Source organism: Brassica rapa, chromosome A09 (assembly GCF_000309985.2).
Source record: "Brassica rapa cultivar Chiifu-401-42 chromosome A09, CAAS_Brap_v3.01, whole genome shotgun sequence".
NCBI lineage: Eukaryota > Viridiplantae > Streptophyta > Magnoliopsida > Brassicales > Brassicaceae > Brassica > Brassica rapa.
In genome coordinates, this window is record NC_024803.2 from 37,254,496 (window position 1) to 37,268,302 (window position 13,807).

Here is a 13,807-nt window from a genome sequence, read left to right on the forward strand (position 1 = left end):
AGCCACATGTTGGATCTGGCATTGCCTTGAAGGCTATTAATTTCTGTTTTGAATTTTTTTTTTCTCGTCTAGCTTAAGGCATGTAGATATCTTCGTCGTACCTCTCTCTTTCTCTGTCGGTTGAAATCTTTTTGACATTATAACAAAAGAAAATCATATCTTCCAGTGTTCTGCACGAGATTCTAATGGTCTGACTTCTTCTTATGTGGACCCAAATATGTCCAAATACAGACCAAATGTTATGTTGCGTCACGTACATGTCTCGATATTCGTATTGGCTTAAAACATTTACTTTACAATTCACGTACATGCAAACAACATGTCGCTTTCGTTGCCTCTTTAGTTTTGTGTCCTAATGCCACATTACTAAAAAAAAAAAAAAGATGCTTGCAAAAATACTTTACAAAATCATATTTGGTGTTCAACTATTTCAGTTTTCTACAAATATAAAAACTAGAAAATTATAATTATCATGAATAATAAACAAATTTGTTTTACTGAAACCAGAAGTCTATTTCCTAATCATTCGACAATGATATTTTTAGTACATCTCTCAATGGACATTAGAAACAATGTAGACAAGAACGAAGATGAGCATGAGACAGCACTTGAAAAGACATTCCAAGATCGTTTTAGCACATTATATAATATAAAAACGAAATCACCAAAGCCCATGAACGTTGAACTAAAGCTAATTCTTCTGAAAATAACAACAAACAAATAAAACACATTTTTCAACGAGAACCAGCAGCAGGACGTTGCCGGAGAGGAATAGCAGCCCACGGGCTCATTGGTCCCATTGGAGACGATGAAGACATCACAGGAGCAGGAGCAACCGACGATGAAGCAACAGCGACTCGCTCACAGGAAGGACACATGGTGAGCGTAGTGGGAGGTTTCATGTGCATGTACAACTGTGGAGACAGCTTTAAAGCCCTAAGCTCACTCACTTCCTTCTGTAATCTTCTATTTTCCTCCGTTAGATTCTCGCAACATCTTTTTAGATACTCACAATCAACTTCCGTTTGCTTCAGCTTTGTCCTACACACACATATCAAGAGTCCAAATTTTTAAATACCCAATGCTAAAACCGAATCCAAACTAGACCAATTCAGAACCAGAACCGTAGATAGCCGGTTTTACACAGATTGTTAGTAATTAGTAGTATTATATTTGGACCGGAAAACTAACTTACTAACTCGAACTAAACCAAAGACCCATTAGGGGATCCTTTAGGGAAATCTTTATGGGTCATACAAGGACATTGATATGCAATCACCATCATAGCAATAACTAAATATTTTGCTTTTTGAGACTACTGAAATTACAAAAATAGCCTCTGAAGTAAAGTTTTACCTTGCCCTTCGGTTTTGGAACCACACTTCCACTTGCCTAGTCCTTAGATTCAACTGCTTAGCCAGAGCCATCTTTTGTTTCTGCATCCAACACACGTCATATAAGTCAATAAGGGAAACGAAAAGTCAACTTTGTGATAAATAAAAAAAACGTCAACAATAAATTACGGAAATGCCACTGACCGGGTTGAGAGTGCTATGTTCTTTAAAAGTCTCCTCGAGGACCAAAGCTTGTTCTTTAGACAACCGGAGCTTCTTCCTCGACCCGTCGTCCCCGTTACCACCACCATCTTCATCGTCGCTGCCACCGCCGAGAGAGCTAGATCCTCTCTCCGCCTCGTTATCCTCTATTGTTCTTCCTCCTCCAGTTCCCGCCGCAGCCACGAGCTCTCTTTCGTTTCTCTTCCCGCTCATCACGCTTGAGACGGTGCTATTAGGAGACGAAACTCCCGCATCTTCCTCCACGTCAACCACCACCCTCGACGGAGCTCTGTTCACGTCGAGCCCCCGTAGGAACGATCCCACGTCGGAGTTCCTCTCTACAGATTCAAAACCGTTACGTTAGTTTCCTTTTAGTCACACCACAATCTCGAGAATTACATTTTCAAGAAAAGAAAACAAAAATAGCAAGAATAGTAACGAATATATATAAATTTAATAATATCGGATCTATGTAAATAAAAAAAATTTGTTAAGGTAGTTGAACAGATTATTCATAAATCTTAACATTTTTACCAAAAAAAAAAAAGATTATTCATAAATCAAGAAAATCAAGAATTCATTATAAAAAAAAAGAGTAAGTACCTGAAGATTGAAACATTTGAATCCAACTGTTCTGAATCTTTTGAGGATGGTTATAATGGCTCTGCATATGCATGTGTGATGAAGACGAATAAGAAGCCATAGGCATTGGATTCAACCTCGGAGAAGACTCCTTTTGATTTAAACCTAAACTCAAGCTCAAGCTTAGCCCCAGTCCATCATCCCTCTCACCCATTTCTCAACAACAAACAAAATCAAACTTTTTTCTCTCAAGTTTTTTTCCTGGAAAATGAATAAATGACCTCTCTCTCTCTCTCTCTTAAAGATGTTGTGCCACTTCCTCTACACTTGTGCAGCAGTACAGTTTGAAAGATATGGCTTGTGTTTAAATTTATATACAAAAGAGATTTTTCAGACAAAGAGATATGGGGTTGTGGGGAGGCTTAGGGTTTCAATGATGACTTGTGTCAGAGAGACCTCTGTTACCTCAATGATGATATATACTGCATAAAAAAACCTGCTTTTTAACTTAACCATGGTTAAAAATAAATCCAGGAGTTATTACTATCACCTCACATCCTCTGTTAACCATGGTTAATTATTAAAAAGGTCCACCAATCTTGTTCTATTTCTCTCAATTTCCGTTTTGTAACTTGTATCTATTCAATTCTTTAATAACATATGAACCTTATCAGAGCGTTTTCAAATATATTAATATTCATGTATTATCAGTAAAACTCGTTCATCAAAGTTTTTACTATATATGGATAAAGATATTTCTTTAACTTTATTAAGAGAATATTAATCTACCCGAGTTTCAAAGTTAAATATGTAGAGAAAGCTCTTTTTCAAAAACCCACAAGCTAATGGCTTTTTGTATATGGCTTTCGTTACGAAAGCGGCTTTCTCGCTCGTTGAACGTTGACCAATGAGAAATAAAAAAAAGCTGCGGTTGAAAAAAGTTCGACTGTAGAATCCACGCGCTGGTGAAAAATAATATCATAATAATTAAAGAATCATCACCATCATCATCATGAAAACATTTATCATCATATCATGCCTTATTGCTATCATCATATCCCTATTCTTCTCTGAATAACGCGGGTCCTACGTATCCCAAAGACAACCTTTTCTGCAGCTTTGCTTTTTACAACTTTTATTTTATTTTCTTTAGTGCATATGATAGTTTGTACTTTACTTTACCGATATTTTGTAAAATGTTAAGATTTTTTTTTTTTGCACTTTACTTCTCATGTTAACATGGGTTTGTTTTGATTTAACAAATCACTTAATCACTTTCACTCCTAACACTAACATTGGAAGCAACTTGATAGTATTATAATACTAGAATTCCTTACTTGGCATGTAGTTAAGATCTTTTTAGTGAAACATTTTTAGTTTTTTACTAATTATTCAATCTTTAAAAAACATATAACAATATTTTTTTGAAAAAACATATAACAATATTAACATTAATTTTCTTTGAAGATCTAATAATCTTACTAATAAGTCATGATGATGAGGTAAATTTCTTGGTCGATAAAAAATACTATGTTCTTTGAAGATTTAATAATAGAACTGTATGTGATTAGGGATGTTAATACTAGAACAAAATAAGAAATCGATGAGGAACACGCGCGAGTGAGGGGAAGATGAGAGGGAGAGATGAGGCGGTGGGCTCAAAATGGGTATGGAATCAGGAGGGGGCAGAGATACGGTGTCGTATCGATAGGTTACAGACAGCCTATAAAGAACCCTAAACACTGCATGGATTGGAGTTGTCTGTGAATCCAACATGCATTCCCGTTCCATGCCTCCTTTCATTTATTGTTCTATTTTCCCGATGTCTTTTTAGTTCATAATAAGTATCAAATGTTAATTAATTTTTCATTAATTTCATCTGTCAGTCAAACACAAATAAAAGAAAACGCACGACATGTGGTGGTGGTGTTGGTAGATTTTATGGCTGAAGTAAATAAATGTTTTAATTGTGTGTTTACTAGTACTAGTATCTATTTATTTTGTTATTAATAATGCCCTCGTTACTTATGCCTTCGGTCTCATCAAGACTTTCAGCAGTTTCACAGACAAGTCGGGTCAGCTTTATTAATTTAATCTCGAAACGTAACTTAGTTCTAATGACATTAATATTTGTTTTGACATTTACAAACAGTCTAACATTACCCTTCTTCTCACTTAATACATCCATTTATGACAGTATAAGAGTTGCTCAATTCTCAGACAAACCACAAAACCATTCGTGAAAATGACACATTTTCTTTTTAAGGCATCTCTATTCCATTTTTTCTTTTAAACTAGAATAAAAGTGAATATAGAGTAAATAATAATTTAACTCAACTTCATATCTCACTCTATAATAAAATATACTTCATAAATAGAGTAATATATTTTTTGTTTGTTCATCACTCCATTATAGAATGAAAAATAGAGTAAGATTAGAGCAATTTTATTCTATTTTCACTTTTACTCCATTTTGGAAGAACAAATAGAGTTCTACATTGAAGATGCTCTTATGGTTAACATATGAATGCAAAAATAAACAAAAACAAATACTTATTTAGCACATCCACAATGGTTGCTTTCATTTTTATTTTCAAATATTCATTTTCTCCAAAATGAAAAATAATAAAGTAACATTTATTCTAGTGGTCTACTTCATTTTCTTCTTCAAAACGGAATATTCCCATTATATTATTTTTTTAGTTTATATTAATTATTAAAAACACCTTATATTTTTCCATATTTAATAATGTTACCCAACTATTTTTTGTTTTAATACTAATCCAACATAATAACTAATTAATATAAATTAAATATTATCAGAAAATAAAATTAACACGCATAGCATAAATAAATAAGCAAAGAATATCAAATTTTATGAAGACGTAGTAGATATATATTTTTTTCTCACGAGTGATCAAAAAAAATTCCAAAATGAAAAATGAGTTTCTTGATCTTTGATTCTTCGAAATCGAGCAAAAAAATCTTGGAATATACTATATGTTTTAGTATATTTAGTATTGTAATTAATTAAATGAAAATAAAATGAAAATTAGAAATTAACCAGGTCATATTAACAAATATAGTTTATTTTATCAAAAGTATGAACAAATAAAAATCGAGGACCAGTTTATAGTTTAAGAAGTTCATCTTAAAAAAATGAAGATGTGAATAGCATATCTTCAAATTTGAAACAACTTTGTTCATTGTTTCTTTTTGAAGCAAGAAATAAAATACCATTAAAGCAATTTTTTCTTCAAAATAAAATAAAAAATAGAAAATGAAGCAGCATTAGAAATGGTTTTGCAATTTTTCATTTCCTGGTTCAAAACTCTAAAGGAGATTTTCTCTTAAATATTGTATATTTTTAAAAAATAGTTGAATCCTATAGTTAGTAAGGTTCAAACATCATGTTGGTTTAGCCAAAACAAATCTTTGTAAATTAAGGCTTCAAATATTTTAATCCGCTATGTACCGCACCGCATTTAATAGTAACAAAAATCTTTATATATTTATATATTTTTATAATTGTTAGAATACCACAATTGTACCTTTTGTCTTCTACTACTCAATGTGGTATTACCATTCAAAGTCTAGCTATCGAGATATTTGTAAGTTGTTTACAACGCAGTTGACTGTTTGTTTCTCAACCTTAATAAAGTTAGTTGAATATTTTGACCAAAATTGACATAGATTATACTTACCTCGACAAATATGTAAAAATATTGGAATTAGACCCAAAAAATACAAAAAAATTTTTTTTTTATAACTCACCAACGTCGTTGCCATTAATCATCACACGCTGATCATTTTCTTACTCATGCCTACCAATGTTCTTTGATTATTGAAAAATCTCTATATAGGTTTTGTATAATGAACGAAGAACTAGACGAAGGGGGGCACAGTAGTTGTGAACAAATATAACGTGTATAATAATTTAAAAAATATGCATAGGTACGTTAATTGTTTTTGTGTTCTCTTTATTGTTTTGGGTCAAGTTTATGTGTTCAAATATGCCTATTATCATGTATAACGGTCCATATCTCGAGAAATTCATTGTTATTTAAGCATGTGACTTCAAATACATAATAACCTCTCTTGTTCTTACAGAAGAGAAAATGACCTTTCACTAGAGTCTCCTGCTTTATGTTACTTGATTAATTTTTGAAATTTTGAAAGGGAAAGAGAGAGTCTACTGGACCCGAAGTATTTCTATTAGCGAGTCAGACTTTCCAAAATTAATTATTGTGTAATAATTTAATTTCTTCAGTTTCATTGTGTTTTGGTTCCTTGTATTTATCCTTGTGAACGTCTTTGTGAGTTCAAACTAATTAATGGCAAATTAAATGTTTGTTTGAAAAGCAGTAATAATATAGACACTCAAAAATAGCATATGTAGTGTACTTCTAATCTCTTATCATCAAAATCTTTGTTGTTCAAAAAAAAGAATCATCAAAATCTTTAAAGTTCCCTTTGATAGAAATTTTTTAGGAGAGGAGATCTATGCTTTTCTATTCTTTTTTCCAAGTACATGCACGCTTTATTTTTAAGTTAAAGGTACATGCACGAGTGTTACAAAAAAAAAAGGTACATGCACGCATACCCCTAATATGCATTGAAATGTAACTATATCAAGAAATGGGAACTTTGTTTATAAAAAAAACAGTGGGAACTTCAACTTCTTTGAGAGTCTCTTCCCAAAGAGTAAACATTTTTCATAATATACTATTCTGAATAGTTAGTAATGCTCTCTTTCCAACGTAGTTGAATTTGCATACCTTTATTTTCACTTTTTTTTTGTTTGTTGCTTAGAGTGTTTTCTTATAATATAAAGTACTACAAAATACACGGAGGAATGGTTACGGAATGGAATCGCAGAACATGGGTTGTAGCATATCTTATGCTTCTTGCGGAAAGTCATGAATTTTAGTGTTGAATTATCATCGTAGTAAACCTAATTTTGCTTTAACAAGTTTAAAATTATAAGTTTCCAACTAACTGAAGAAAATAAGTTTCTCACTTGGTGATAATGTGTGGAGATTGTGTGAATTAGAGAGAGAGCTCAATCATGTATGTTCTCTTTGTTTTCTTTATTGGAATATAAATGCTTGTTTTGCGGAAATCAAATTCTTCGGCAATCTTGTAAATTTGCGTCAGATGTTTATCCAGTATTAGGTTATTATAAGGATATACACGTGCGAAAGACGCGTTGATATCCTCGATAAATATAAAAGTTTGATTTATTTATTTATTAATTACTTAGGTAGTGGAGTGATCATGTTCTACATAAAGAAATTAAACGAGCATGGGTATGTGTTCACAGATATTTTCAGACAAAAACAGCACGGCACCGCCTATTAACGAAGCGACATTTACCACTTCATATTAATGACCCCATGACCCCAACATAAAGTTTTAAAGACGGTTTTCTTGATCAAATTTAAAATTTCCGGCTGGCTGATTAAGTGGTGATCCACTCGGAACCGTTGTGTTTGATCAAAGTTTCATATGGTAAAAATGAAATTAAAAACGGAATATGGAAACTAGAGAAATTGTTATTTTTCTAGATGATTGCCTTATTTTAAACTTCTTGTTGTCTAGGTCGTTAGAGACTAGAGAGTATTTCTTTGTGTGTCGTCAATAGAAATACGTCCGTATATATCAAAGGATCATAATTTTTATGTTTATTTGCCAAAAAAATGCAAGGAACATATTTTTATGTTTTTGTAATACAAGGATGAAGTAAAGTTTACGTTTTTTTATCTTGAACAAATACGAATCGAATATAGGGATCTTCAAATAAAAGTGAGGGAGAGCCAGGACAGGCAAAGATTAAGAACAAGAAGTGGTTTTTACAAAAAAAAAAAAAAACAAGAAGAAGTGGAGATCATGAGAAGGATGAAACAAAGGTCACGACTTCACGTGCATGAGCATGTGAGAAGCTGTCTACGTGGTAATATGTGGTCCCAGTGACCACACTCGTGCGGTGGAGTATTGTTCCTCGTCGGCCAGACATCCCACTTCTCAACAATCATTTGGACCCATTTCCCCACGCGCTCTACCTTCCGCGTCTACACTAATTCTCCTATAAAATTTAGGCTATATTTATTTTTTTTAATTAAAATGTTAATAAACAAACTTTAAACCCTAAATATTCGATGCCTACATTTTAAATGAAACCTAACCCGTTAAACAACTTTATCTGGAAATAAGAAACCCAAAATAAAAATAAAATCAGATTTTTAAAACTAAATTATAAATCTACAAACAGGTGTATTCCTTTTTGTTGCAAAAAAAACTGTTTTTTTTTTTTGCTAAAAATGTAAATATCATTTCGAAAAATGAACAAAAGGTTTTACAGACTTGTTAACAAATTGTAGAACCTAGTGATAGAACCCAGGACCTGGACCAGGACGTGGAGCAGACTCAGCATGGTGACCAGGACGATCAGATCAGTCCAACTGAGGTTCGGCCATTTAGCCGTTCCAGATCAACGGACAGAGCCGTGTACCGGATCGACCCGCGTGCACCCGGACGTGACCTAAGGATGGATCCACGACCTGATGACCAAATCAGCCAAACCACAGGCGTTCTTCCCCGACCCATTCGCCATTCTAGAGCCAACAGTCAAGCCAGAACCCATGATCATCGAGAAGAATCAGATTCCGGACTTAGCCTGTCTTTCCTGGCCCGTTTGGGACGTACCGCACGTCCGGATCAGGCTGATCACGACCTTTCCAACCACTTTGATGATTTCATGATGATCGATGCTTCCAACTACTCCAAAGGAAGGATACTTAAGCTTTCTGAAGATTTGGGTCGAGCTATCTCTTCATCCGTTCATGGATCATCGACGATCAATCATGCGGGCAGCCTTACGTCCGTCCTGCTCCTTACCGCGAACGACCTGATCACCAAAGGATGAACCTGGACGACTTTGTGAATCTGGACCAGTCAACACAAGAATCCGCACCTTGACCAGTCTTCAGTCAAAGTCTTCATTTCTAGTTTCTATGTCTTATTTTCATTCATTTCTATTTTCTATGTTGTCTTTTCCCACAAATGTCTTTATGTTTCTTTGACTCACAAACCTTATAAGTATGTGATGATTCCCCTTAATAAAACACATCGATTTTCCTTTGCTTATTTTGAGTCTTCTCTCATTGTTCTTTGCTTAGAACATTCATACTTCTCTTGGTGAGGTCATCTCCAAGCGAACCACTTCGTTGTGTTGGACCGGTGCGTCACATCCGGCAACCTTCGAATCTCTGGTAGTATCTTTGGGCTATTCCGCAACCCTTAGTGTCACCGTTCATACCATCAGTTCTCAATCCTCTCGGATCTGAGTTCATATCAACCTTACCGAAAGAGTGATCCTTATTTTGGTTCTATCAAGTGGTATCAGAGCCACTCTCTCGGTAACTCTTTTTCAATCCATTTCATCTCATCTTCCATATTCTTCATCTAGATTTCTTATCTATCTATCTTGAACCCGGGCCCCTCATTACCCCCATATAAAAAAAAAAAAAGGAAAAGTATAAAAAAAAAAAAAGATATTCCAAAGTTTGATTTGTTTGTGGTGTGGTGGTGGAAGAGAAAGCCTGCTGGCCGAAGAGAAATCCGGTCTTTGAGGAGGTTAAGGCGGGTTCCCCTCTAAATCTCTTATCTTTCTCTCTTGATCTTTGTGGTTCACTTGGCTTTGCTCATTGGGTGATCTAGTTTGCTCTCTTAGAACTTTGGGAGGAACTCTCTTGTGTGATTACCAACAAAAATTGAGTGAAACACGTGTGTGGGTGAGGATAAACACCTGAGTGTGTGAGGTTTTTTTTTTAATCTAACTTTACCTTGTTTAAGTTTTCAGGAAACCATGGATAGTGAAGAAGAAAGAAACCGACCCGGAAATTCATATGCCGGATTATCTAACTTGCAAATGCGTGCTCTCAATGATTCTATGTCTAACTTGTTGAATACAGGTTTGGAGGCGATCCATCAGAGGCTTGATGAACTTCAGGGCCGACCAACTCAGTCACGAACCAGAACCAGACGTGACCATCCAAGGAGGAACAGCCGGTCCGACCTAGAAATCCGAGAAGAGTCTTATGATGATGATCGATCCATCAACCGTCCAAGGAGAGTTCCTAGGCATCAAAACCAAGGTGATGTCAATCCTTTTGGTAGAAATGAAAGAACCAATGATGGCTTGAGTGGTTTGAAATTGAAAATTCCAAGTTTTGATGGCAAAAATGATCCGGATGCTTTTCTTGAATGGGAAAGAAAAATTGAACTTGTGTTTGATTGTCAAAATTTTTCTGATATTAAAAAGGTTAGACTTGCTGCTGCTGAGTTTACTGGCTATGCTATTAACTGGTATGATCGAGTTGTGACTAGCAGGAGGAGAGCAGGTGAGGCGCCAGTTGATACATGGGATGAGCTTTCCATGCTGATGCGGAGACGCTTTGTTCCCGACCATTACCACCGAGATCTACACCATAAACTCAGGCGTTTGCTTCAAGGTTCTAAGTCAGTTGAGGACTATCACCAGGAGATGGAGACCTTGATGATCAAAGCTGATGTGGACGAGCCCTTAGACGCCACCATGGCCAGATTTCTTACCGGGCTCAATCGGGACATACAAGACCGCATGGAGCTGGAGGACTATGACAGCATGGAGCAGATGCTACACAAGGCCGTGCTGATCGAGCAACAAGTCAAGAGAAAGGGTCTCACTAAACCAACCTTTGCCTCTAAACCGACCTTTGCTTCCAAGCCAAACTATCAAGACAAGGGTAAGTCTTCTTCCACAACAAATACAGCTTTTAAGACTAATGTCCCTGCTCGTGTTGATAGAGAAAAGAAAGAAGAGGCTACCAAACGAACCAGAGACATCCAATGCTTTAGGTGTCAAGGCCTTGGCCACTATGCCAACCGATGTCCAAACCAAAAGGTGATGGTGCTCTTGGAGAATGGAGAAGTCGAATCTGAAGAAGACAAGGAGGATCTCGGACCAGTGTATGATGATGATAATGAGGAAGAAGCACTTGACTTCCCGGTTCATGGTCCCCTTCTTGTTACTAGGAAAGTCTTGGACGACACCACTGATCCCATCTTTGATGAGGAGGTCGATGGAGTGATCAATGAGTTTTGCTCGACCTTTGTGGAGAGTTCTCATCCGATCTATGATGAGGAAGTTCTTGAAGAACCGACCCATGGTTCACTACTGGTTACTAGGCGTGCCTTGAGTGTCCAACCAAAATCCAATGACAAAGAACAAAGGGAGAATCTCTTTCACTCTAGATGTCTCATTTCTGATAAAGTTTGTTCTTTAATCATTGATGGAGGTAGTTGCACTAATGTGGCTAGTGACACCCTTGTAAAGAAACTTGGGCTTGTTACTCGGCCTCTTTCTCGTCCTTTCAGGTTGGAGTGGCTCAATGAGGCTGGAGAACAGTATGTGAAGGAGCAAGTCACGGTTCCACTTTCCATTGGCCGATATGAGGACGAGGTTGTGTGCAATGTGCTTCCCATGGATGCTTGCCATGTTCTCTTGGGCCGGCCTTGGCAATTTGACAAGAAGGCAGTGCATGATGGTTTCACAAACCGGCATTCATTTGATCATAAGGGAAAGAAGATCACCTTGGTGCCTTTGTCGCCTTCGGAAGTCCATCAAGACCAAGTCCAACTTAAGAAGAACCGAGACCAAGACTCTAAAGCTGATAAACCTGAGACCAGTACCAGGAACTCCAATTTCTTTGTCAAAGAAAGTCAGGTAAGAAAGTCTCTTTGCTCTCAAAAGCCATTTCTCTTACTGATTTATAAAGAGTCTCTCTTGGCCTCATCTTCTTCTGACCTTGCACCGGAGATTCCGAGTGAGTTTTTAGGTATCTTGCAGGATTATTCTGATGTGTTTCCAGAAGAAAATCCCAAAGGATTGCCACCGGTGAGAGGCATTGAGCATCAGATCGATCTCGTTCCGGGCGCCTCTCTACCGAACCGACCAGCGTACCGCACCAATCCGGTCGAGACCAAGGAGCTGGAGAAACAGATCAACGACTTGCTTGAGAAGGGATACATCAGAGAGAGTCTCAGTCCCTGTGCCGTGCCTGTTCTACTTGTACCAAAGAAGGATGGCTCCTGGAGGATGTGTGTGGACTGCCGGGCCATAAACAACATCACGGTAAAGTATCGACATCCTATTCCTCGTCTTGATGATATGCTTGATGAACTCCATGGTTCTAAGTACTTTTCTAAGATAGATTTGAGAAGTGGCTATCATCAGATTAGGATGAAAGAAGGTGATGAATGGAAAACGGCCTTTAAAACAAAACTAGGATTGTATGAGTGGCTTGTCATGCCCTTTGGTCTCACTAATGCACCTAGTACTTTCATGCGCCTAATGAATCATGTCTTGAGGTCTTTTATTGGTCATTTTGTTGTGGTTTACTTTGATGACATTCTTATTTACAGCAAAAGCCTTGATGAGCACAAACAGCATTTGAAATCCGTTCTTGAAGTCCTTAGAAAGGAACGTTTGTTTGCTAACCTTGGAAAGTGTTCTTTTGGCACAGATCATGTGGTCTTTCTAGGTTTTGTTGTAGGTACAGATGGCTTAAGAGTAGACGAGCAGAAGGTCCAAGCAATCCGGGACTGGCCGATTCCGACCACCATTGGTGAAGTAAGAAGCTTCCATGGTCTTGCCGGCTTCTATAGGCGATTTGTTCAAAACTTCAGTACCTTGGCCGCTCCTCTTACTGAAGTAATCAAGAAGAACGTGGGGTTCAAATGGGGACCAGCTCAGGAAGAAGCATTCGAAATCCTTAAAGGGAAGTTGACTCACGCCCCTTTACTTGTACTTCCAGATTTTTCTAAAGCTTTTGAAATCGAATGTGATGCTTCTGGTGTTGGTATTGGTGCTGTGTTGATGCAGGATGGAAAACCAGTGGCTTATTTCAGTGAGAAGCTTGGAGGAGCCATGCTCAACTACCCCACATACGACCAAGAACTCTATGCCTTGGTGAGGGCCCTTCAAACGTGGCAGCACTATCTTTGGCCTAAGGAGTTCATCATCCACACTGATCATCAGTCTCTAAGACACCTTAAGGGTCAGCAGAAGCTCAACAAGAGGCATGCTCGTTGGATGGAGTTCATTGAGACATTCCCTTATGTGATCAAGTACAAACAAGGTAAGGAGAATGTTGTGGCCGATGCATTGTCTCGAAGGTACACTCTTCTCTCAGCCCTTGAAACTAAATTGCTTGGCTTTGAATTTATCAAGGATCTTTATGCTTCTGATCAGGATTTTAAAGAGATTTTTCGAAAATGCTCAAAGGTTGCTTATGGCAAATACTTTCAAAATTCTGGTTTCTTGTTCTTTGATAACCGTTTGTGTGTGCCCCAATGTTCTTTGAGGGAGTTGTTTCTCAGGGAAGCTCATGGAGGTGGGCTTATGGGACACTTTGGAGTCAAGAAAACCTACAAGGCGGTTCATGACCATTTCTACTGGCCGAGTCTGATGAAAGATGTTGTGAGGATCTGTAGCCGATGTGTGGTGTGCAAGAAGTCTAAGCCTAAAGCATCACTCCACGGTTTGTACTCAGCTCTACCCATTCCCTCTCATCCTTGGGTAGACATTTCTATGGATTTTGTGCTTGGATTGCCTAGATCTAAAGCTG

The 13,807-nt window shown here is 37.1% G+C and overlaps 2 protein-coding genes across 2 annotated transcripts; one reads left to right on the plus strand and one right to left on the minus strand.

The window, feature by feature from the left end:
• Positions 1 to 475: 475 nt before the first annotated feature.
• On the minus strand, positions 476 to 8,347 carry LOC103841889 (homeobox-leucine zipper protein HAT3). The gene is made up of 4 exons (XM_009118473.3): positions 2,160 to 8,347; positions 1,539 to 1,894; positions 1,357 to 1,436; positions 476 to 1,041 (listed from the first exon to the last, which is right to left on the minus strand). Exons 1-4 carry the CDS (start codon positions 2,350 to 2,352, stop codon positions 735 to 737), a joined length of 936 nt encoding a protein of 311 aa, XP_009116721.1. The 5' UTR covers positions 2,353 to 8,347; the 3' UTR covers positions 476 to 734.
• LOC103849102 lies at positions 7,444 to 13,439 on the plus strand. The gene is made up of 4 exons (XM_033278527.1): positions 7,444 to 7,447; positions 9,733 to 9,848; positions 10,462 to 13,027; positions 13,432 to 13,439. Exons 1-4 carry the CDS (start codon positions 7,444 to 7,446, stop codon positions 13,437 to 13,439), a joined length of 2,694 nt encoding a protein of 897 aa, XP_033134418.1.
• The last annotated feature ends 368 nt before the right edge of the window (positions 13,440 to 13,807 follow it).

What these genes read in the sequence shown, in the direction of transcription:
- LOC103841889 (XM_009118473.3), bottom strand. Translation starts at nt 2,352, where the DNA reads ATGGGTGAGAGGGATGATGGACTGGGGCTAAGCTTGAGCTTGAGTTTA. An exon ending in AACATAGCACTCTCAACCCG is followed by an intron (nt 1,437 to 1,538) that starts GTCAGTGGCATT and finishes TGTTGGATGCAG; the next exon opens with AAACAAAAGATGGCTCTGGC. An exon ending in TTCCAAAACCGAAGGGCAAG is followed by an intron (nt 1,042 to 1,356) that starts GTAAAACTTTAC and finishes ATGTGTGTGTAG; the next exon opens with GACAAAGCTGAAGCAAACGG.
- LOC103849102 (XM_033278527.1), top strand. An exon ending in CACTTGGCTTTGCTCATTGG is followed by an intron (nt 9,849 to 10,461) that starts GTGATCTAGTTT and finishes GATATTAAAAAG; the next exon opens with GTTAGACTTGCTGCTGCTGA.